At 36.8% G+C, this 25145-nt stretch overlaps 1 protein-coding gene across 6 annotated transcripts in view; it reads left to right on the forward strand.

Annotated features, from left to right (window-relative positions):
• JAK2 (Janus kinase 2) overlaps positions 1–25145 on the forward strand; it is a 94726-nt gene that overhangs the window by 44019 nt on the left and 25562 nt on the right. For 5 of the 6 annotated variants that reach the window (XM_075488660.1, XM_075488661.1, XM_075488658.1 and 2 more), the window contains 9 exons: positions 1224–1474; positions 10843–10966; positions 11774–11891; positions 12435–12580; positions 14531–14852; positions 17227–17346; positions 20368–20525; positions 21967–22078; positions 23804–23990. In XM_075488660.1, coding sequence (XP_075344775.1) covers positions 1255–1474; positions 10843–10966; positions 11774–11891; positions 12435–12580; positions 14531–14852; positions 17227–17346; positions 20368–20525; positions 21967–22078; positions 23804–23990 — 1507 coding nt within the window. In that variant the 5' untranslated portion in view covers positions 1224–1254. Of the gene's footprint in view, positions 1–1223; positions 1475–10842; positions 10967–11773; positions 11892–12434; positions 12581–14530; positions 14853–17226; positions 17347–20367; positions 20526–21966; positions 22079–23803; positions 23991–25145 lie in introns of those variants that run through there. The other variant, XM_075488663.1, reaches the window with a different exon arrangement.

Genomic DNA, 25145 nt, shown 5'->3' on the forward strand with positions numbered 1-25145 from the left:
AAGAAGTGTGGCCAGCAGGTAAAGGGATGTCATTCTCCCCCTCTACTCTACTCTTGTGAGACCCCACCTGGAGTACTGTGTCCAGCTGTGGGCTCCCCAGCACAAGAAGGACATGGAGCTGTTGGAGTCGGTCCAGAGGAGGCCCACAAAAATGATCAGAGGGCTGGAACACTTCTCCTATGAAGAAAGGCTGAGAGACTTGGGGTGGTTCAGCCTGGAGAAAAGAAGGCCCCGGGGAGACTTGATTGCATCCCAAGCCATTCTGTAACTCTAAAAAATCAAGTCTTTATAGCTGGTGGCTTGTTTAGACCTATTCTGCATTTTCAAAATATGAAATGCTGAATTCTAGGTGGTAGTTATTTGGAATCAGTTTTAATAAAAGCAAGCCTTACAGACTGTGGTCAAAGCTTTTATCATAAGCATGGATTATACCAATTAAAATTATGATGGAGTCACAGAAGAGCAAAGACATTCTTTGACTGGCTTTTGGAATATGCTGTCAATCTCACTTTTTTTTTTTAAACTTGTTTCTTTTTTCATTATCAAATATACATGTCATTATATATTGAGTTATTAGTCTCTTTTTTTCTTTGATTACATTTATTTAGCTTGAGTTCCTTATGAATAGACTTAAATGATTATTCTGAAAGGAGGAGGTCTTGGAAGTCCTTCCATTTGTAGATACAAAACAAGTCTGCTTACTTAAAGTCTCACCTCAGTTAGCACGTTTTCTTTTTCAGTGTCTGTTTAAGACTAAAACTCATCTGAATGGTGCTATTCCTACCCTTCTCTTCATCAGTGCCAGTTTGTGACCTAGCTAGTTGTTTTCTAAGTTCTCAGTGCAATCTTTGCATTTAAACTGGGATTATAATGAGTTGCACAGATGTCGTTAAAGGGATTATTTTGGCTTTCAGGTTTAACTAGCGTGTTTCAATTGGACAGGTGAGCACACACTGTAAAATCCAGTGAGAGGTAATAAATCCTCTAGTTGGACTCCCAATTAATATCTTGTTTTTTCCTCTCATAGTGTCTGTCTTTTTTCAGACTAGGGCTATATAGTAAATCAAAGAGAAACTCAACTTTTGATAAACCTTCTAAGCCATTCTCTTGTCCTTAGCTCTTAATGGTTTTTTTTTAATCAGAACAGTGCTATCATTAAATAGGAGTATTACAAGCAAAACCAAATACAGTTAGTCAAGAAGTACTCCTTACATTTCTTTTAGGCAAATGCTCTGAACAGAACCAAAACAAACAATGGCCTGTCTTACAATGACAAATATGGAAGATACAGCAACTTCTACTGTCCACCAGAATGGTGACATCCATGGGAATACCAGTGCACCCAAGCAGACAGAACCATTGCTTCAAGTGTACCTTTATCATTCTCCTGGGAAGACAGGAGGAGATTACCTTCAATTTCCAGCTGGAGAATATGTTGCAGAAGAGATCTGCACTGTTGCCTGTAAAGCCTGTGGTAAGTATATACGTAACGGTTTTCCTAATGAATGATTGAAATTCAATGAAATGCAAGAAAGTTTTTAATAATCCAGAGCTCATCAGAATGGTGGCGTTTTAACTGAAATGCTAATCTCTCTGTTCTTTCAGAAGTAATCGGCACCAGGCTGCAAAACTGTTCCTGTTGGAATGGTTGTGAAACTGAGATTATAATAGGGTGGTTGCTATCTTTTTTCAAATAATTTGAGGATATACTATCCTTTACCTGGAATTCTTCTTTCATTGAGCTGAGATATAGTTTGGATAGTTAAATCACAGCAGGAGCTGGAAATAGCTTGAATTACACTCTGATACAACCCTGCAAAATGGATTGGTCCTGGAATTTGTGCGTATATTGTATATTATAAATGCTTAATCACTTTGCAGATGGAAACTGTTCTATTAGATATAACATGACTGCTTGTGTGTGTGTTGTTAATGCTTTTCGTAATCGTTTAGGAAATAAAGTGAGTAAATGACAGGGGTAGTATATTTGAAATAAATAAATAAAACATGTTTATATTGAAGAACACCTTTGAATTGTTACGTTTACCCAGAGTTTAACGTGAACAGGTGGTGAAACCTGTAGTAAAATAATTGAAGCATGCATTTTGTGCATGCGTCTTTCTTTCATTGCAAAAGTAGGTTGAATTTGTGAATAAAAAAAAAATTAATTCCAGTGAACTTCGGATATTAAACTGACTGACTTTTTGTTCCTCAGGCACATGTGCACACAATGCACATGTACACAGAGTATCTCCATATCTTCTTTTGGGCTGTCAGTGGTACAAGGCTGGATTTGTCTTTTAGCTTTCCAAGTGCCACATTTCAGGTGCAAAGGAATTTAAAAGAAAGAGTTCTAATTCCAAATCTTTCTTTTCCAGTAGGTCACAAAAATGAAGCTGCTCGCTGACTGTACATTTTATTATCTCCAAACATCTTATACTTTTATGATTTTGTCTTTTGATTGCTATACTGTTTTAAGTACGGTTTTAATGACTTTACCTTTTGGGGGTGTGTCAGTTTTTTCTGTGCTGTTAAATGTCTTGTACTGAGTTGCATGCTGTGAGTTGGTAATTTGGTTGTATGTGCTAGTTTCACAAAGATTCTTCTGGGTTTAACCCCCATTGTTCCTTGGAGTTCTTTAGGCATGGCAGAGTCTGACTAACATCTGAGTTTGTAGAGTTGCTCCTCATGTAATATGAGAGTTTTAGACAGATAAGCACAAATGAGTTCAGCAGAATCACTGCCCAGGATTCATTCTGGGAGACCATGAGGAAGTAGTATGGTATTTAGAGGTTTGCAGAGTTTCAGCTGTATGAGATGCCGCTGCTCTAATGACCTTGTAGGTCTGAGTTTGACAAATGGACCTAGGAGTGTTCTCAAAGTTAAGGTATCTTTTTGATGGTGACTCAAATCAAGATCTTCCAGGTGTTTTCCACTGTGTCCCTAAGGTTCTGTAGTCTCTTTCCTCCAGTTGAAGAAAAAAAAATGTATTGTCTCCCCACTTTAAAAAATACACCCATACTCATTTCTGTAATAAGGATAGATTTCTTAGCACTAGTGCCCATGTTTTTTGGGATTCAGTTTTGCCTCTGTTAGGTTTGTCAGCTTAGTTCAGACCCTCAGGTACAGCATTTACAGGTGTATAAGGCGGGGGGGGTGGTTCTTCACTCTCTGAGTGTTAAAGTGGTATTGAATTTTTACATTAGGCGATAGTTAAATAATTTTTTTAATGGAAATAAATACTGTTGTAGCCACTGAGATTGCTGAGGGAGTGAAATAGAGAACAATTTTACTAGATAGTGGTGGAAAAAAATGCTTCACTGTTTAACTTAGATATTCATGTACTAACTTGCAAGGATATTAAACTGAGGGCTTGCATCCATCAAATTCAGTATGTTCAGAATAACGTGGTCTTTGAAAGAATATACTGTATCATCAACCATGACATCAGGTTCCTTGCTTCCTTTGCTTCCTAACTGACTAGATTTTTATTTATGTAATAGAGGAATAGCAAGTCATCTCGGGGGGGGGAAGGGGGAATCAAACCCCAGATTTTTCAGTTACCCTTCTAATGAGTCAATTAGTTAAAGCTCACCTTCCAGAAAATCTCCCTACCTAGTCTGAATTCACTGGAATAGTAACTGCCTTGGTAGTTTGATTAGCCGTTTCTACTGCTACTGCTGGTCTGTCCACTTTTTTCTTCCTTTTTCTCTCGTTTGAATTTTCCTTGCTTCAGTTTTCAAATGTTTGTTCAAGTCATGTTTTTCTTCACCTTTCCCCATCACCAACCCTAGGGAGATATTTATGTGCCATAATCAAGTTATCTTTAGGTCTTCTTTTTGATAAAACTTAAATGGTTTGATTTCTTTAGCTTGAATGTCGTAACTTTTAATTTTTTGGCTGTCATCTGCACTATCTCCAGTTTCCCAGGAAAATGTGCAGCCTCAGCCATGTATGATATTCTTCTCACCCACATGATAAACATACAAAATCCAGTTCCTGCTAATCCACAAATCCAATTAGTCTTGTTTCCTGTGATGTCATCTGAAAACTTCATACTCTATTGCTTGTTTTGTGAGACCTCACCAATCCTTCTCAAGGCTTCTAGCTTTCTGGAGAACGAGTTTCTGTTTTGCTGGTATGGCTAGTACCTAGCTCCTGGATGTATTCTTTTATACTTAACTGTTTTAAAAATAATTTTGTATGAATAGTACTCCTTATTAAGTTGTTTTTATATTTGTCTCTATTGTTTCAGCATTCTTCACCAGATTTCTAAAGTATATCAGTAGTGATTTACACTTGCTTGTATAAATAAAATGTTTTATCATGTTGAGCCTTTATCCTCATAGAGCTGAGGTAGACAAAGTCCTCTGAAGAGTGGTTTCTGCCTGGCAGCTACTATGGCAGTATTGTACAACCTTTTTCTCAAATGAATTTGTAACTTCATTTATTCCTAAATTGGTGGAAAAGGCTGAGATGGCTGCAGGTTTTTGTTCTCTTTCATAACAGTTATTAGTGCTTAAATCATGAGGTACCACTTCTTATTAGTTTCTGCTTTTTCTAGGAGGTTTTGTGGTTGTACAGCAGAACATGTAGGTCTGCAAAGCTTGTACAGCCAAATAATGTTTATGTTGGCAAGGCTCGTCTTTCGGGAGTTAGCTATGAATCAGAATACTTCATAAAGAAGAGACTGGTTCAGGTAGTAGACATGTGCAAAATATAACAAACTTGGTAGCTGTTAATGACTTTCTCTGTGATCTGAGCAATTGTTAGATCACTTGATAGCAGAGCTGGTTACATCCAAGTATGACTGTTTGTTACTGGTGGCAAGCAGGATTGGATCTAGGCAAACATCAGCAGTCACAGAGACAGTCTTGTTATGTGCCTTTTACACAGTTCAAACAATTGAAGGTTTTCCAGTCTGTGCTGACTTGACTTTAGATCTGTTGTATATGGCATGTATTGGCTATATATAAATATTAGTCTAAGTCTTATTTTGTAGTTGCATGCCAGTTTGAGGCATGCATGCAGAAGCTAAGCCTTTCCTTACTTTATTTAAAAATGACTTTCCATTTTTGGAAAAAATATAATAAATATGAAACTTTCTGTAGATTCTTTTTTTTTTTATGGAAAACTGTCTGAACATGAAACTGAAGATCTAACCAGAAATGCAGGAAAAAATGAAGTGTCTTGAAATAAGGCTTAAATTGACTAGTCAGTGTTGTGGTTCAGCTCTTGAATGTTAACTAGTATGTTAATTGCCATGTAAAAAATTATAAATGTTACACCAAAACCAAGGAAAGCCTTTGCTCCCAGCCTAAGAGAGAAAGTGGTATTAGAGCAACTAACTGATGCTGGAAATGATTGTGTTAGGTGTGTCTTCTAAATTTAGTATCAGAGACTTGCTTTCCCAAATCATTATCTTAAACCCTTTCATTTTCTCCTCTCTTTCAAATAATCTTAAATGAAATATCTCTTTTAAGCTGTTTTTAATGTGTTTACATTCAGCTTATAAAAATATCAAGCAGTAAAGGCCATTTGAACACAAGTAGTAGTAATGGTTCAGGAAAGCCACTGGCTTTGATGGGAGAGAGTGATAATGCAAGCTTGATGTGATACTTTACAGAATAAATAAATGTGATTCTTTAGAGAATAACTATAAACTTTATTTATAATTTTTGTTTTACTCAAAGTGTAAATTATGAAAAAAGTCTAGAAATCTGTGTTTAAAAATTAGCAGGTGTAGTTGAAAATAACATGAACTGAATTTTGTTGTGGTGTAGGTAAATCAGATACAGACTACTGGGAACGTCTGAAGTCTTTGAATTTGAATCTTGGATGTATTTATTTGTATACAGAAAGAAGGATGTTTTATATACTATATTAGTGTAACTACACTATACCAATAATTTTGCAATAAGATACACCCAGTCTCTTGTAAGTGGATTTAAGAGTTTTTATTGTCAGATAAAGTAATTAAAAACAAACAAACAAACAAACAAAAAACAACAAGGAAAACCAACGATGGATTGTACACTGTAACTTACCAGAATAATACATTATACACAAGACCACTATTACATGGAAAAATAATTTTATTTTGATTTTTAAACTAAAAATTTGTTGATTTATTCCATCGGCGGAATAATATGAGTAAAAAAATACATGCATCACTTGTATGTATAATCCAGATCATTACTAAATTAAAGTTAACAAAGCGAAGATATTTTTACATTACACTAGGCAAATGAGTTTGTAAATCACAGTTAAAACAGCTACAATTATAAGCAGAGCATAGCTTTAGTGTTAGCCAAATAAATTTGTGCCATGTTCTTGAAAATCTTAATAAATTAGTAGTAAAGTATGCAGAGCTAGTGACTTTAAATGTGACTGTAACATTTAAATAGCACACTGAAAAATGTTTTGGCAAGGTCAACCAAGGGGCATAGTTTTGTTCAGCATCTTGCATTTCCGCCATGTCTTGTCCCCCGGTGTATAGGAACCCTACATTTCTGTAGGACGTATCTGACTTTACCTACATTCTGGTAGGCTTTTGTTCTGATTTCCCCCCCTCCTCTTCTGTTAGGATCATTAAACCCTGAAATCTCAACTTTTTAATGGAACTAGAATCCCAAGAGGGACCCAGTTTGATATTCCTGACTGGGTTGCTCAGTTACAGGTAGCTAGCAGTTAACAAAAGACCTTGAATTTGTTGGATTGTGTGGTTTTGTTTTTGTTTTTTTTTAATGTTGATATGCTGAAACTCCACCTAGGAACCTTTTAATTCTCACCCATCTGAATTGCAGGTAGATTGGAAGCTGCATGGTACTTTCCTTGAAAACTGCCAGTGCCTCCTGGAAAGCCATAAGATAGCAGAGAATTTTTATTTATACCAAAGTAAAAACACTGTTTGAAAACATTTAATGTGACTAAGCACTGACAGTGTCTGCAGTCAATTCAACATTTTCAAGGGAGTGACCGTGTTGCATAATGTGATGATTGTGATCTGTAGTACCTCTTTGCTTCTATGGCTCAGAGGAGATTCTTTGTTAGTAGCCAGAGAATTTTAAGCAGATTTATCCTTAACATGCTGAATTTCCAGAATTCACATGGCTCAGAGTTATCATTGATTATAACTGCCCATTGTGGGGTTTGCGGGGTTTTTCGTTTGATTTTTTTTTTGAGGGGGAGAAGGGGGGCGGTGTCTGTTTTGGTTTTATTCTTAAGTGATAGCCTTTCCTGAAAATCCACACCCAACACCCCCACCCCCACAAGGTGAGGAATGGGTTAGTCAGAACTCTGGGCAATTCTGTTTTGCCAAGAAAGGAATTTGGAATTTCCTTTTAATAAAGGAAATATTTATTAATATGCTTGAATTGACAGTTTCATAAGACACTATTTCTACTGTAGTCTACACATGGCTTCCACATTTCATAGTGGTTTCATGGCTTTTTGTGATTTACAGTTTCTGGTTTTTATTTTTTCTTTACAGAGGCACATTACCAAATGAAAACATACTGTATGCGTGAAAGGGTACCTAATGCCAACAAAGGAGGAAATACAGAAAAACTGTATTTCCTTAGCTGCTTCAGGGTAAATGAAGTAGTGTGACTTGTCTGGATGTGGAGCTCTAAAATCATAATGAGGAAGGGAAGAAACTACTATGTAAATCATTCATTTTTTAGGCTTGAGGTAGAAGTTTGAGGAATAAACTTCTGCTGTGTTACAGCCTTTCATAATTTTACTTGACAGTCCGTATAGTATGATGAAGCTCCTTTATTTAGCCTTACATACTAAATAAAATACTTGCCAAGAGATAGTCATGTTTTTGTCTTTGCAATAGTCCAGAAAATTTATTTAATAGCCTTTGCTGGAGAGGCAAAGTTGAGAACAATTCTGCTTTATTATGTCTGAATCAGTTTCCTCTCCTAATTAACCACTGATTGATTTGATAGCATGGTTAGTCTGGTGCAGAAATCCAGGGGAGGTTTTTCAGTACCCATTGTGAACAGCTTTTCTGATTTTACTTGTGTTGAAAATACATTTCTCAGAAGTTTTCACTATAGTTGACACGTCTAGGCTTCATCGGAAGACTTTGATTCCCCACCCCCCAACAGCTCCATCCCCACCCCCAGTCTTTTGGGTTTCATTGTTCCTGGAGAAAACACTTAAATCCTGCAGTTAACATTCATTTGAAAAGTCCCTGCAATTAATAGTGCTTGTAAGAATTACGTGAAAAGAGATGTCTCTGGCCCTCTCTGCTTTCGTCAGAATTTGTGGACAATTTTCAAGAGTCTAATAAGGGGATTTGTTCTACTTGTATAATCGTAGAACTTTTTCAAGTGTAGCAATATTCTGGCACAAATGCACAATTCTTAAGGGGGAGAAAAAAGGAAAAAAAGCGTAACTCCTTTTCTTGAAAAACACGTACGGTCTGTACTGAGCGCTGGCAGTGAAAGGTACAAGTTACCATTGAGAATTACAAATGCTCAAGTATGAGGGATGGATGAGTGCACAGTTTACTTTTCATACATAAGAAGACAGCAAAGAGGATTTTTTCTTTAATCTTTTCTGTTAATGCCAACATTTCTGATTTGTAGGGGGAATTCCAAAGTCATGTTCCTTGCTCAGTTAAAGTTTCAGAATGGCAATGATATGATCTGAATTGAAATATCTATGGGGTTTTTTTGTTTTGATTTGGTTTTTTTGAGAGGCGGGGCAGCGTGGTGGTATCTGGTGAAATGTATTTGGTGAAATACGGCAGCTTAACATTTGAATTTAAGAACATGACTTGGAAATTTTTTCTTGTTCAGTGTGCTTACATGGGATTTTTAATAGTTAGGAGAAATGTATTAGTAAGACTAGGTATATATTCAGCATTGCCTTGAATGGTGTTTAGCATCTGGCTAGAATCCTGAAAAAAGCTGGTGATTCACGTGAATTACACTGTAATTGATCTGAAATTATCTGGGATACAGGCACCACAGAGCCTTAAAACTGCTAAGTCAGTTGTTACTGCTCTATAGACAACTGATCTGTAACATAATCTAGTTATCCCACTTCACACATCAAATGAGAGCTATGTTTGGCTGTGTGGGATACGTTTCTTTTTAACTTCATTTTGTGGAGTTAATTTGATATTTCTCAAATCTCTGATGGATCAAATACATCTTACTGTACCATAAATTTGCAACATCTAGATTTACAGCCAATCCTTCAGTTACTAATCCCTTCAGGGTTATTCCTTTGGGGGTTTTGTTTAGTTTTGGTTTCTCTTTGGTTACTTTACATAATTCTTTCAATTTCTGTAGTTTCCTGTAAGTCTATGACTCCTTTTCATAGAAAATCATGCGTTAGGACCTGTAGTTCTGGTATATTTTTGTGAGCTTGAGTTTAAACAAGTGTCAGATGATTAGCTTGTAGATTTCAGCAGTTTAATCTGATTTCTGCACAATAGACCTCTTGTTCTTAGCCCTCTTACTGGCTCCCTACAGAGACAAACCCCATTTTGTAAAAAATTTAAGCTAGTTTTGTTTTAAGACTTAATTACTTTTTGTTCCACAAGCTTATGCAGTTTTATATATGGAGTTGATTAGTTGTTTCTAACTTATTGTCTTACATGAACTTAAGATGTGATGAAAGAAATTTGGGTCTGCCTGCTTCAGTAGTTATCTAGATGTTGTTTGGAACAGGAAGAAAAAAATATGGTGTCCCGTCCCCCCCCCCCTCCTGGTTTCTTATGTGAATTTCTATGATTTCATTCTAACTCTTTGGGGAGGGTTGTGAGTACTTTGCCTTTTCCCAGAATTATTTTGTCTCTTAACATAATTTTAAGTTACTTTTGTTGTCTCTATCTGTTATTTTTTCAATATTTTTTCCTTCTTCCCTCAAAGTGTCTTGCTTTAATGTAAACATAGTTTTCTTTCATTATGACCTACTGTGACTTTCACACTGTAATTTTCATCCTGTGCTCTGACCTCTAGACCTGTATCTCTTCCTGTCTTAAGAATATGTTTGTCAGTGGTTGAAGTTCATCCTTTTGTGCTGTCAATTCTCAGGCATTTAACTTGTTTTCCAAATTGTAGCACTGGCATCGCATGGATGCATAACACTGCAGCATAGTACAGTGCTGTGGCATCTGTCTTATGTTAGGCTGTACCTTCAGCTGGGAGCTCCAAAGCCAAATTAAAATTCTGGTGCTGCTGAAGAGTTGGTGCTCAACTGATTTCCATGGTTTGTGATTAAGTAGGATTACTTGTCAGTCAATTCTCATTAAAACAATCCTGAATTGTTGAGGGGGAAAAAATATTTTCCAGTTTTGTTTAATTAACAATACATGGTTGGTTTTGTTCTCAACTGAGCTACTAGAATGTAAATGGCAGGTGTTTGTCCTAGTCATAATGACTTCCTTTGTATTGCTTTACTTTTAATTTTCTATCGGTCTAAAATCTTAAAATCCATGCCTAGCTCTGTTTTTGGAAAAGATAAAGAAAAAGGTAATGTACTGTTGTTGCTGTTGCTAAACTGAGAGGCTAAGAAGCCATTGTGTTAAATGCCACACAGAGAAAATCTTGTAATCTAACGGTGAAGTGTAGGATAACAAGTGAACACAGTCTGCAGTCAGAGAACATAAAGGAAGAATGAGAAAATAAACCAGCAAAACCAGTCTACAGGTTATGGGGTGATGATTGCAATGCTGTTGACAGTGATAGAGCAGTGCAATGAGTAGTTGGAGGACATGTGCCAATCTGCTACTTTTAACCCATAATATTTTTTTTAATAAGGTTGATTCTTTGTGAAAACAATTTCCTATAAATGTTTGCTTCTCTGTTCTTTGCTTAGGTATCATGCCAGTGTATCATAACATGTTTGCACTCATGAGTGAAACAGAGAGAATGTGGTATCCTCCAAATCACATCTTCCATGTAGATGAAACAACCAGACTCATCCTAATTTATCGGATAAGGTAATATAAATCAAATGTTATGCACTTTTCATGGTGAAACAAAACTATGTGAGAAAACACAACCAATAAGATATTTAGTTGAACTATAGTTTCTCTAAGAAGTTATGGACAGATTGTTGGTGATATCTTGATAAGAGATAGATAAAAGAATCAAAATTACTGGAGCAGGTTTGAATAACATATTTTATCAATTGTCTATATACCATATGTTTACCGTGTTGGATTGAAGAAACAAACAATAAAAAATATAGCAGAAGTAAAAATAGTATTTTTCTTAATAATGATACACCTCATGTCCTTTGTGCATGCCTATTTGAAATCAGTGGCAGTTCTGAAATGCAGAGTAATTATCCTATTAATAGACATGTGCTCAGGCATATGTCTGCAATAGAACCATTTTTCTCTAACCTGATTTTTGAATGTGGATGACTAAAGCTACAGTCACAGTTTTTCTTATGTAAAAGATTTTGTTTATTTACATTGTATAATGTGGCCTGAGTGTTGCTTTAGGAACTGTCTCAAAGCAAACTGGAATACAATAATACAAAATTCTCTATATTCTGATTAGTGAGGATAACTTTGCAGAGTTTTTCATTCTTACCAGTACAGGTTATCACCCTGCTTAAATGTTGTAGTACTTTCAGACACCCAAGAACTGGATCCAAAGCCTTCCATTGACTAATTGGAGTTTCATATTGGTCCTCCAAACCAACCAACACTAATTACATCTCTATGAAAGCGATAATGCCTGGTGTTGGTATGCGAAAGTATCTGTTTATTGATGTTTACTTAAATATTTCCTAACAGGTTTTATTTTCCTCACTGGTATTGTAATGGCACCAGCAGAGCATATCGGTATGGCATTCTTCGAGGTGCAGAAAGCCCTGTTCTTGATGATCTTGTCATGTCTTACCTATTTGCACAGGTATGATGTGCTTAATTATTTTTTAATGCAGATTGGTAAAGGTTGTTAGTATTATCCCTTTCACGTCTTCTGATAGTAACTGTCTAGGCTCTTTTGACAGCTTGAAGCGCACCCAAGATGAAAATTAAATTCCATGTCATATTGTGTATTTGGAAAGGTGAAGCTCGAGTGGCAGTTGTGGGGAGGGCAGTGAGAGTGTTTAGCTCCTTTCTTGTGCCACTACCATGTGGAAGCCTTTCAGTGTGACTTTCATTTTGGACTGACACAATGTAGAACATCCTCCCCATATGGACCTTTTTGAGATTTGAAACAAAAATATTTTTAAAACCATGTTTCTAAGCAGGATGGTAGCAGGAATCCATTATGAACACGTGTGGCTTTATGTGGATGAAGGGGTTAATTTAAATAATGCAGTCTTATCCAGTCCCCCCCAAATAACAACTGCTCCAACAAACAGACAAACAAACCACACCCAAAAAAACTTTTGTTCATGAGCAGCAGTGCTACAGTTTTAATTTACTTTCTTGCATTCTTCTTTCTCAGTGGCGAGATGATTTTCTGAGTGGATGGATACAGATGCCTGTTACTCATGAAACACAAGAAGAATGCCTCGGAATGGCTGTTCTGGATATGATGAGAGTGGCCAAAGAAAAGGACCAAACACCACTGGCTATTTACAATTCAGTCAGGTGACTCTGTACTTTGTAACTGTTATCACATCTATCTGATCTCTAAAAACAGTATTTTTGCACGTTAGCATCTGGGAGGAGATGTTCAGCTGTTGGCAGTTGATTTATTCTAGCATAATGATTCCATAAACTTACCTATAGTGTAAACTAGGTATTAATAGAAAGTTTGTATCATGATGGTCTTTCGTGGTTTTGGGTACATAGATTTGGCTCTCTTAATAAGAGGTAAGACAGCAGCTACTCATATGTGGGAAAGGATGTAAGCAATAATTTGAGTTGGGAGAGATGTCTGGAAGTCATCAGATCCAACCCCCTGTTCAGATCAGGGCCAACTTCAAAGTTAGATGAAGTTACTCAGGGCCTCATCCAGTCAAGTTTTGAACATGTCCAGGGATGGAGATTCTACCATATCTCTGGGCAGCTTTGTCCTGTGTATGATCACCCTCATTGAGGAAGATTTTCTCCGTATCTAATCAGTATCCTCTGTGATACTGTGTGTCTGTTGCCTCTCGTCCTTTCACTGTGCGTGTCTGAGAAGAGTCTAACTCCGTCTTTTCCATAACCATCTGTTTGTTAAAGGCAATTAGTAGAACACCCTACTTGAGCCTTCTTTTCTCCAGGTTGAACAAATCAAGCTCCCTTACATCTCTTCTGTCATGTCACGTGCTCCAGGCTCTTAACCATCTTGGGCAGATCTCTGCTAAACTTCCTTGAGTTTATCGATTCACTTTGGTTTATCAACCTGATCGGTTTCCACTCCAGCTGAGTTAATTCTGTCCCTGCTTAGTACTTAACGCTTGATGTTTGTCTTTCAATGCAACCTAGCAGGAGAATTGAAAAACAGAATGAGACAATGAATTGGCCAGCTGATTGCAGGTGACAAACTACTCTTTTGCCCCTTGATAGAATATGGACTGTGATACAGTGTTGTGGTTTGATCCCAGCTGGCAACTAAGCATCACCAGCCATTCACTCACCACCCCCCCCAGGTTGGGATGGGGGGAGAGAATCAGAAGGGTCAAAGTGGGAAAACACGTGGGTTGAGGTAAAGACAGTTTAAGAGGTAAAGCAAAGCCGCGCACATAGGCAAAATGAGGAATTCATTCACTCCTTCCCATCAGTGGGCAGGTGTTCAGCCATCTCCAGGAAAGCAGGGCTCCATCATGCGTAACAGTTACTTGGGAAGACAAATGCTATCACTCCGAACATCCCCTCCCTTCCTTCTTCTTCCCTCAGCTTTATATGCTGAGCATGACGTCATATGGTATGGAATAGCCCTTTGGTCAGTTGGGGTCAGCTGTCCCAGCTGTCGCCTCCCAACTCCTTGTGCACCCCCAGCCTACTCGCTGGTGGGGTGGGGTGAGAAGCAGAAAAGGCCTGGACTCTGTGTAAGCACTGCTCAGCAATAACTAAAGCATCCCTGTGTAATCAACACTGTTTCCAGCACAAATCCAAAACATAGCCCCATACTAGCTACTATGAAGAAAATTCTATCCTAGCCAAAACCAGCACATATCGGAACTTCAGTGAGGACCAACCACAATGTTGTATTCTACCACCTATATTTTCAGCCAGATCTGTCCTCTATCCATGCAGTATCCTCTTTCCAACTTCTACACCAAACAAAGCAACTGTGTAACTTCTGCCTTACCTCAAAACTTCAGTAATGACTAGAACAGACATGTCTGGATTTATGGAAAATGCATTATGTAACGTGTGTTGAAACTGAGTGAGGGGAAAAAAAGGAAAATGGAAGAAAAAACAGGGCTGTATTTGAAAGAACATACTACAGATTGAAGAAAGGACCCTCGTTATCCTACAGTTTAAAGAATAAGGTTACATTTAGAGGAAAAGATATTTTCATGTTGACTTGTTTAGCAGAGAACTAATTATCTTTGCTGGATTTAATGGATAAAGTTAGTAGTTTTTTTGCTGGTTATGTGTTCACAGCTACAAAATGTTTTTACCTAAATGTGTGCGAGCAAAAATCCAAGACTACCACATTTTGACACGAAAAAGAATAAGGTACAGGTTCCGCAAATTTATACAACAGTTTGGCCAATGCAAAGCTACTGCCAGAAACTTGAAACTTAAGTATCTTATAAATCTGGAAACCCTTCAGTCTGCCTTCTATTCAGAGGTTTTTGAAGTAAAAGAACCTGGTGGAGATCCTTCTGGAGAGGAAAGTTTTGCAACCATTGTAATAACTGGAAATGGTGGAATTCAGTGCTCAAGAGGAAAACTTAAAGACTGTGAGAGACTGGCAGAGCAGGTAATTTCTTTTATTATTTTAATGATTGTGCAGTTTATCATGTAGCAGAGTGATTAGCTTATGCGAGAAGTTCTGATTTACCCCAGGTAAATTTGGTAGGTAAATTTTACTTCACAGTGATGATACAATTTCTGTAAGGCTGAGGCTTACAGAAATGTATTGACTTAGTGCAGGACTTTAAAATTAGTTTGTTATTGAAGTATTAGAAGAAAGTCAGTACTTAACATATAATACTTTTGTGCTTGACAAATGAAAAATTCAGTGTTGGACCTTCATTACTGTAAAAAAAAAATCAGTGTGGAAAAGTAATGACCCTGGCCCCAGCTATAAGTAAAATGCACAAATCCTCAAATTCTCTTTGAAAGCAGGGTTTTAAGGACTCCAAAACCCAGGTAAATTTCCCTATACCTCTTTCCTGCTGCAGTTAGACTCCTACCAGTGTCTGAGCTAGCAGATGTAAAGTAACATTTCTGTGACTGCGGAGTCCATATACTCTTTGTTCAGGAATTAGATGCTAAATGGTTCCAATAAGTGCTAGTAATCATATGCTGTTGCATTTTTATTTATCAGTATTATTTCTTTTGTGTGTGATTTCCCAGCATGACTATTCATTTTCTCAAATTTACCAGAATCTGATACAAACGCATAGTATATATTGAGAGTGTGGGAATTTTTCAAAGGTAAAATTAAAGGCAAAGTGGAGCACATGTAAGTTTTCCAAAATAATTGCATCAGTTAGTTTGGTAGTTGTGATGCATAATATATAGCAGTCAAGACCAAACTACAAAAGGCTGTATTTTTACAGTGTGCTATAATGATTTGTAAAAATGCTGGGTTTTGGTAATACTTAACAAAAAAAGAAAATCTGATTAGATACCCAGATTTTTTAAGTGTGCTTTTCTTAGAATATTTGTAGATTAACGTTAGGTCCAGTTACCTCATTCATAGTTGTTCTGTATCAGCCCTCTGCCTTTCCTAAGTTGCCTGTAAGTGCCAGTTGTTCTGGCAGGAGCTAACATAAATGTCGGATTTTGCAATTTCTAGTTTTAGATGTACAAAATTTATGCATACTATGCTGTTTGGGCTTGGCAACCAAGCCTTTAGTAAGAGTAGTGTTTAAACTGATTGGATTTCCTATAGAGATTGCCAAATTATTTTTTCATAATTAATGATATTATCATCCCACTTACTGACAGAGACACGGTGTAGGCTGCATATATTTTCACTGGTACAGAACCTGTTTATAAAATTAGCTATGAAAACTTAATAAATGAATAAGGCTGCTTGTAAATGAGATCATGACTCTTGTTTCAGCAAACTATACTGATGAACTGTATTAGGATATTGAATTGAAACAAAATTTTTTCTTTTTTGAAAGCAGGAATGACATATGTGGGGTAGATTGTGAAGAAATTTGTTTTGCCAGTTCACATTTCCAAGAACCAGATGAACAACTAGAGCTTCAGGGATTTCAGTGCATTTGAGCTGATTCTGATTTATTCTAGCTGATACCCAGAGTCTTACAGCCTTGATTATTACACCTGTTCCTATATTAGGATATGCTTGCAGCCATATAAATGGGGTATTCTGACTTGAATAAAATCTATTTGCTTTGGAAGAATAATTTTAGATAGATAAATCTACCTTTATTTAAGGATGTTACTTAGCATCTGAAGTTCTACAGAAAACAAAACAAAGTATGATTTATATGACATTGTAATTTGACTTGTGAAAGACTGAGAGAAGTGGTACAGAATATCATAGTATCAAAAACTACCTGAACTTGCTATCAAAGGAAAATGTCTTGGATTTCCCATGTAATTAGGATCGGTGCTTCAAGTTACCTAGTCAGTGATGACCATGGATGATGGCAGAACCTTCTCTTAGACCTTTCTTAATTCATACTACATCCATGTCTTTGGTAGCAGATTTTGCAGCTTCTATCACTCTGAACAAAGCCATGACATTTTGGATTGTTAACAGGCTTTCTAAACCTCTTTAATCAGGATGCTAATAGTAAGTTCTCAAAAAAAAAAATCACTCCCCAAAGATTAATCAAAATGTTCCATTGTTAATCCTCACAAAATACTACAGAGCAAAGAAATATCTACAATTAAAAAACCCGAACCTATATATGGATATTTCCATTCACGGTTCCTGGATCTTTGTGCATTTTTTAATTGATGCTCCTAGTGGTGGTCCCATAAACACAAACCTCCTGTCTTTATTTGTAATGGCATGTTCAAGGTTTTATGATCCTCTTTGTTGCTACCTTACAAGTTCAGAGTTGTAGGAATTCTAATGCTGCAAATAGGTGGGGTTTTTTAGTTGCTATTTGTTATTACTGACATTATGTAACTAATATTTATTGCAGGATTTACAAACATACTGTGATTTTCCTGATATCATTGATGTCAGCATTAAACAAGCAAGCCAAGAAGGCTCCAGTGAGAGAAGAATTGTCACCATTCACAAACAAGACAGCAAGAATCTGGTCTGTTTACTTTTCTTGCTGTTTTTTCAAATAGGTGTTGCTTTGAGCAGACTGTGTGATTGCTGTGGTATTTGTAGTATTGTATAACCAATTACCATGTTAATTAAGCATGAGGTAAAACTAAATGCATTTCAGCGGTATAAGCGGTGTATCGCAACTCCAAAGGTCTTTTGCATTCAAAGCTCTGTGCATGGGCTGAAATAGAGATACGCGTTTATAGCTGAGGGCGATTTCTGATAACACAGTTTGGTTCTTTTCTTTTCTTTATTAACCGCAGTTTTGGTTCTTTTCTTAAACCTGACTGTGGTTTTAGCTATCGAGCATACTGTTTCCATGCTGCCATGGTAAGCTGTCTGCCAGTGACCAACACATTGAAAAAGGCTTCAAAATGCTCTGAAGGAATGATGATACACAGAAAATGAGTATTGGGACAAAATTAATGTCATTGCTTTTGCTGTTTAAAATTATTGGAAGAAGATCTTAAAAGTATTTTATACATGAATGTAAAAAGTTAAATTGTTTCAGTTTGAACTCTAGCATTGCACCTGAGTCAGGCTTTCCAGCAGGTATAACTGTCACATAGGTGTCTGGTGGGTTGACCTTGGCTGGACACCAAGTGCCCACCAAGCCGCTCTGTCACTCCCCCTCCTCAACTGGACAGGGGGAGAAAACGTGACAAAAGGCTTGTGGGTTGAGATAAGGACAGGGTGAGATCACTCCCCAATTACTGTCATGGGCAAAACAGGCTCGACTCAGGGAAATTAGTTTAATTTATTGCCAATCAAATCAGAGTAGGGTAATGAGAATTAAAGCCAAATCTTAAAAACACTTTCCCCCCACCTCTCCCTTCTCCCAGGCTCAACTTTGCGGAGGGCTGCAGGTGAATCTCTGCTCTGGTGCCTGGAGCACCTTCTCCTCCTCCTTCACTGACCTTGGTGTCTGCAGAGTTGTTTCTCTCACATATTCTCACTTCTCTCCTCCAGCTGCTGTTGCGCAGCAGTTTTTTCCTGTTCTTAAAGATGTTATCACAGAGGTGCTACCACCGTCACTGACGGGCTCAGCTTTGGCCAGCAACAGATCTGTCTTGGAGCCGGCTGGCATTGGCTCTATTGGTCATGGCGGAAGCTTCTAGCAGCTTCTCACAGAAACCACCCCTGTAGCCCCCCCCCACTACCAAAACCTTGCTATGCAAACCCAATACAAGGTGTTTCTTCCTTTATCTTCATGACTGGTCTGTGGGCCTTCAGGGCTCCCCATCTGAGGCATTTGTGTGACCAGAAAGCTTCCTTCTCTATGTATGTGTGAAAAAGCTGTGTACAGTTTATGTACTTTTCTGTAAAAATAATTTTTAAAAATTCTGAAAATATTTCAATAAGCATTAACTAGTTTTATTGTCTCTCTAATGGTGCTTTTTAAAAAAAAGGCATATGGTTTATTTCATTTATAGTAGGATTGTGATTCACATTCATTTCCTGCATTAATGGCACAGAATTAATGACCTGTTAAGAACTCGAAATTTTTTCAAAGCTTTTTATTGAAACGTGAGAGTAGCTGGAATATCTGTGATGTGCATCTATGATGCTGAGAGCTTATCAGTATTTCTGATTGGTGGAGGAGGCTTCCTTAATCTTAAGCCATTAAAATTCTCTTTAAAAATTTTCAATAGCAGTAGTTAGGTACTTGACTGCATATGCTTCTGCAGGTAAAAGTGACTTTCCAAGAGCTTGTTTAAAAAAGCTACTGAAGAGTAAGGCCGAGTAGGAAAAAGTGCAGTAGCTGCTGTTCTGTGTATGATTTGTGTGTGGATGCTTTACACACCAGAAGCAGCTGATGTGTAAATTAGAATTTGTGATTTAGTTTAACCTGTTACACAGCTAGTAGAATTCATTATAGAAATGTAGTTTACACAGTTTTAGGATACATGGATTGATTTAAAATGGCTGGATTTCTAGGTGTGTTGTTTGTGTGGGTTTTCCAATCATGTTGAAACAACTGGAAAGATAGTTGTTTCCAGGCCCTCTTTTAATAAGGAGTTTGAAAACTCCAAACAAATTCTTGGCACATGATTAAAAGCACCAGCTTTTTTATTGCTGTCTAGCAAAGAACTTGCCAAGGAATTGTGTTAAGCCACTAAGTGTGTCCCTAGTGTCATGGGCAAACTTGTGCAGCACGTACTAAAGCCTGTTCTGTTGGGCTATGCTACTGAATGAAATCTAGTGTGACTCTATATGTGGTAGAGTAACACTCCTCTGTTGAAGTAGACAGCCTTTAATGCTCTCATACAACTGTCAAAATATTGAGAAAATATAGATAATTACATAAAAATAGACTCTATTTTCCTTTATTGGCAGTAATATATATGTTGTTACAGATTTATTTAATTTTGCCCTGCTCTTACCTGTTCAACGTATTCTGCATACACCTTTTCCACACCCCATTTTCCTTTGACCACATTATTCTTCTCCCTGCTTCCATCCATTGCACCTCTCTTCATAGTAGTTAAAGGTCAGCTTCTACCTGTGATCCAGCTCAGGGTGCCAGTTTTTGCTGACTACTAGTTAAATTTTCAGGCAGGTACTTTTCTAGAGATTTTTCTTTGCAGCCCCATAAATCTTTGATAAGTGAAGGCTTTCCTTTAGGAAAAAAAAATAACACTGTGATGCCAACGCAGTAGGTGTCTGCCATGCTGAGTTGTATCTACTCAGTTTTTCCCTTTCAAATGTTCCCTCTTGTCAGCATTCCTCTGCTTTTTCATATATTTAGAGTAAGAGGTTTTTTAGGGAAGATTTATTTGGTTTAGGTTTAATTTTGAACACTGAAGATTGCTAACAAGTTTTGGGTGGCACCAGGAAGGTAGAACTATACAAACAGTTAAAAACAGTATAGGTATCTTTGATGTATGTGTATATTTATATCTTTTATACTATTACCATATCCAGGAATTTTGTGTTGCCTATTAAAAATTGAAATTCTCATTCTCTCTCTCTTCCCCCCTCCCCTTGTCCCCTGGCAATCTAACAGGAGGCTGAATTTCAGTCCTTAAGAGAAGCTCTCTCCTTTGTATCATTAATTGATGGATATTACAGATTAACTGCGGATGCCCACCATTATCTCTGTAAAGAAGTAGCACCACCATCAGTCCTTGAAAATATCCAAAGCAACTGCCATGGACCAATTTTGTAAGCAATTTTTTTAGCAATATAACAAGGTGATATTATTGTTGAAAGACGAACTTTAGTTGACTGTGAATCATGATGGACATCTTGAAATGTGTATTTATTAACATTTATGTAACAAAATGCTTTACATTTTTCCTCTTATTTTTCACTTTGCAAAATACAATGCCTTCTTGACGTGTTATAAAAAATAAATGGAAAGATTCTGGTTTTAATTTTCTTCCCTTAGAATTCTTTTTTTCTTCAAGTGAGACAGGCAGCAAAGTCATGATGCTGATTTTACAGAATTATAGTTACTACCATGGCAGCAACAGACAGTGTCATAGACAGAGGATCTAATGTTTTCACTGGAGCCTCTAGCAGTTACATTATCTGAGTGCCAAGGGAAAGAAGGCAAATTCAGATAACACTCTCCTCAATATTTGAGCAAGGATTGTAGTAAACTGCTAGCCATATAAATTGGAGGGGGTTTTTTGTTTTTAGGGAATGTTGTCTCCTTGTTTGCTTTCTTTGTTGTTCATTTTTTTTAGAGGAAGAATTTAGTAGTCATTGAATTTTTTTTAACTTTTTTAATAGTTCATATAGTATTGTTTATTGTTTGCAGAAGCACACATGGGAGCTTAGAAATGTTTTGTTGGGCAGAATAAAATGGATATTTGCTTTAGCTACAGAAAGCTTGAAAGCTGATATATGCAAGGTATATCAAGTTGCATGAAACTAGCACTGTCTACTCAGCTAATAACAGAACAGTTCTGTAAATTCCCAGACAGAAAGAGGATAGGTGCTATAACCTTCAGAAGAGGTGAAGGAGAAGGATGCAGACCTATGTAGTTCTAATCACATTTCTTGCACTAATGACTAATGCTGTATATTGACCTTTATTTAGGACTGTTTAGGAGGATGTGAAATGAGTCTGGGCCTTTCCAAGCCATTCTATTCCTCATTCCCTGAGATGGATAGAAATAGTTAGCAAGGCTTGTTTAAGAGGAAGTTGTTCTTGTAGTAACAAATGATGTTTTATTTCAACTCCTCTTTCCTGTTAGCCCTTTCCCAAGTTAAACCCACCTTTTTCACTCACACAAATATTTTGCTAATTTTAGCTTATTTATTAGGCAGTTTTATTACAGCTTCTTCCATAATGGATGTTGAAAGTCATATTATAAGCCTCGGAGAATATACTTTTTTAGGCTGTAAGATTTCTTATCAAATAAATAATTGTGGCATTTTCAGTATTAAGAATTTTTAATATACTACTCTCTACATAAGCAGCCACCCTGAATATTAGAAAATAAAGGGACAAAAAGATTAACTTAAAGGAAGCTGTAAAAAATTGAGAGTTTGAATTGTCGTTGTATTAGATATCTGATAATAATGCTCATTGGCCAATCTCTGATGTTCCTGGATTTTGAAATTATGCAATATTAAACTTTTTTTTTTACTATAGCATGGACTTTGCTATCAATAAACTGAAGAAAGCGGGTAATCAGACTGGTTTCTACGTTCTTCGTTGCAGTCCTAAAGATTTTAAAAAATACTTCCTCACCTTTGCTATAGAGGTTTGTATTCTGCCGTAGTACCTGTATAATTTTTATTGTGTTACAATAATGAGCCTGGGATGTCCAGCAAATGATTTTGAATTTTCTCTTCTGAGTGTTTGTCTGATGTGTATATTCTGTAGCTACTTCTGTCAGATTGGCCAACTTTCAGGATCTTGTGAGAAACATCAAAATACTTGTATGGTAAAGAATTGCTAATGACACATACCATATGCCTAGGGGAACAAGACAGGTAGAGGGAAGAGAGCCTGAGAGTCCTGTGGATGGTGACATGGCTCTTGGGACTGTAGTAAATGTTTGGGTGGTGGAGTGGTTTGGGATTTTTTGTTTTGTTTTGTTTTCTAAGGTTTGAGGTTTTTAGTTGGATTTTTTTCCTGGGATTTCTGCCCCTTCCCACCTCCCGAATAGGGCTTAGTTAGACACAGTATACAGCCTTTGGTGATCTGAGAGTGTCTCTCCTTCACAGGTTCTTCTGGGTTTGGGTCCTGTCCCCATCCCCAGTGCTGGGCCTGCCAGATTATTTGGCAGCTGTTGCATCAACACAGGTCTCCTGCTGGGTATCTGGTATTAGCTAGAGTGAGAGCCACCCTTGAAACGCCTGCAATTCTTATGCAGCTAAAGAGCTAGATGTACCTCTCCTCTGAGATTGCAGTTAGTAATAGTACAGTACTTCGATATTTCTGTTACATAATTTCATGATCTTGTTCCAAGGATGGGCTTCTCTTTTAATTAAATTAACAGATCTACGTTTGGGTTTTTAACTAGGGAAGGTAATACATGGGTTTTCCTGCTGGTTTGCAGCAAGCTAACAAGTTCGTTAAATATTGTCAGAGATACGTACATCTCTGAAAATGACAAAATACTGTTGATGTGTGGATGGAGAAGTAAACAGCCGTTTTAAGATCAGTTTCACAGAAGTTCTATGTCCAGTCAGTGAACTGTGTTTGATAAGGAACTTTTTAGACTACGAGATCAGTCCCTGAGCAAGCTTAGAGAGTCGAAGTCTGAGAGTCAAGCTTGTGAGTTAAGCCTGCCATTAACTGACCTAGCCACGTTTGGTTGGTTGGTTGTTTTTTTTTTTTCTTGTTCTCATTGTTTCTGGGCAAGCCATTAGAAAGCTTTTGAGATTCAGAATTTGTTGGAACACTTTCCGCAGTGTTGATGTGAAGGACCATGAAAACACTATTAAGAGCTCCTCTTGCTTAAAAATGTTTAATGGGATCTTTTCAAGACTCATTGTAAAAATAATTCAGTGCATATTGAAAATCTGTGCTAGGAACTAATTGTTTAGAACTGTACCATAGATGACAATACACAGAAATACAGCTGAGATCTCCAAATGCTTGCCAAAGGAACACTGAACATGAGCATTTGGGCTATTGCTTCCAACAAAATCTTGTTTTGATATTACCCCATGTAACGGTGAAGAAGCTTTCTTTACCAGCTCTGAAGGATTTTTCCTAGGATCCATTATCTGTTTTCTCAGCTCCATCTTTGCAGATTTTGTAACATTTGTTTTTCTTAGCATCAGCATACTAATTCCAGTGATGGGAGTAGAATCATGTTTTCTCAGAATCAATATTACATAGTGAGAACAAAATAACAGATTATGGTAATATTTTGCTGAAGCATTCTTTCTTTAATTAGTAGAGTGCTATACAATTAAATAAGCTTTTAAATACTAAGTATTGATCAATTTTGTTTTTAATGGAAAAATCTCTGCAGCGTGAGAATACCACTGATTATAAGCACTGCTTAATTACGAAGAATGAGAATGGAGAATATAATCTTAGTGGAACCAAGAGAAGTTTTGGTAATCTTAAGGATCTGTTGACCTGTTACCAGACAGAAACTGTCCGTTCAGACAGCATAATTTTCCAGTTTATCAAATGCTGTCCTCCAAAACCAAAAGGTAAGAGAAAGATTATTTCTAAGCAGAAGGATTTCCAACTTTTAGATTAAAGATTTAAGAATAAGTTAACATTAAATGACTCTCAGGTAGGTAGATATATATATATATGTTTGTGTGGGTGTTTTTAAATTTCACTGACCTATTTGTTCATCATCTTAGTCATAGTTTTCAGTCCTAGTGTCTGCCAAATTTTACTTGGTTATAAGATGGCCTTCCAGAAAGAATCGTGGTAGCCAGTTTCATGATTAGAAGCAAAACTGGTTTCTTAATTGCAGTGCATTGTGTGCAGCAGCATGTCTTGAGAAGGAAAGAGCCATTAAGTGTATCATTTCGCACTGCAGATAGTTCCATAAGCAATGGAAGCAACAATGCCGGTGAATTTCTTTCATTGTTTGTTGTCATCTTAGCTGAATTATGCCAAGGCTGCAGTGTGATTTCAACTTCTTTTTAACACTGAAAAATACACATGGAATAGAGCTCCTGCCTGAGGACTGTTTTTTTTTTTTTTTTTTCTCGAATTTATATTAAAGGTTTTTGCCTAGCTTTGATATTTGTAATATCTTTCCCCTTTATGAATTCTGATAACATCTGCCTTTTTTGCTTATTATAAGTAGTACTACTTAGAGTTAATATTAGGTAGTCTATGTCTCTATCCAAGTCCTTATTTAAACAAAAACTTGAGAGAACAGACTATTTGATATCACTTTTACCTCTCTCAAATTTGATTGAAATTAGCCGATGGATTCAAAAGCTTAGAAAATATTTGACAAGTAAATACATATGCACATTACGGAGAATAATTTTGTAACCTTATTTCTATTGAAATCAAACAAAAAATGTATATGCATCAGAATTATGAATTATGGAATAAATATAATTGCATATACCCATAAATATGTACCTATCAGCTTTAGTTTTACTAAAAGACCTGGTCTACTTTGTGGAGAGCCTTTTTTCAAAATCACTCAAGGAATAATTGCTCTGTTAAACATCAGGCAGTGAGGATCACTAAAGTGCTGCTGGGGCAAAAATATGTAAAAGCTTTAAAGAGGCATCAGAAAGATGTGCACGTCTTTAACAGGATGACTTCATAATATAAAAGAAGAAGGTAACTTACATACCCTTTTTCCATCCCTGATTGTTATTACAAATACA

Source organism: Mycteria americana, chromosome Z, assembly GCF_035582795.1.
Source record: "Mycteria americana isolate JAX WOST 10 ecotype Jacksonville Zoo and Gardens chromosome Z, USCA_MyAme_1.0, whole genome shotgun sequence".
NCBI lineage: Eukaryota > Metazoa > Chordata > Aves > Ciconiiformes > Ciconiidae > Mycteria > Mycteria americana.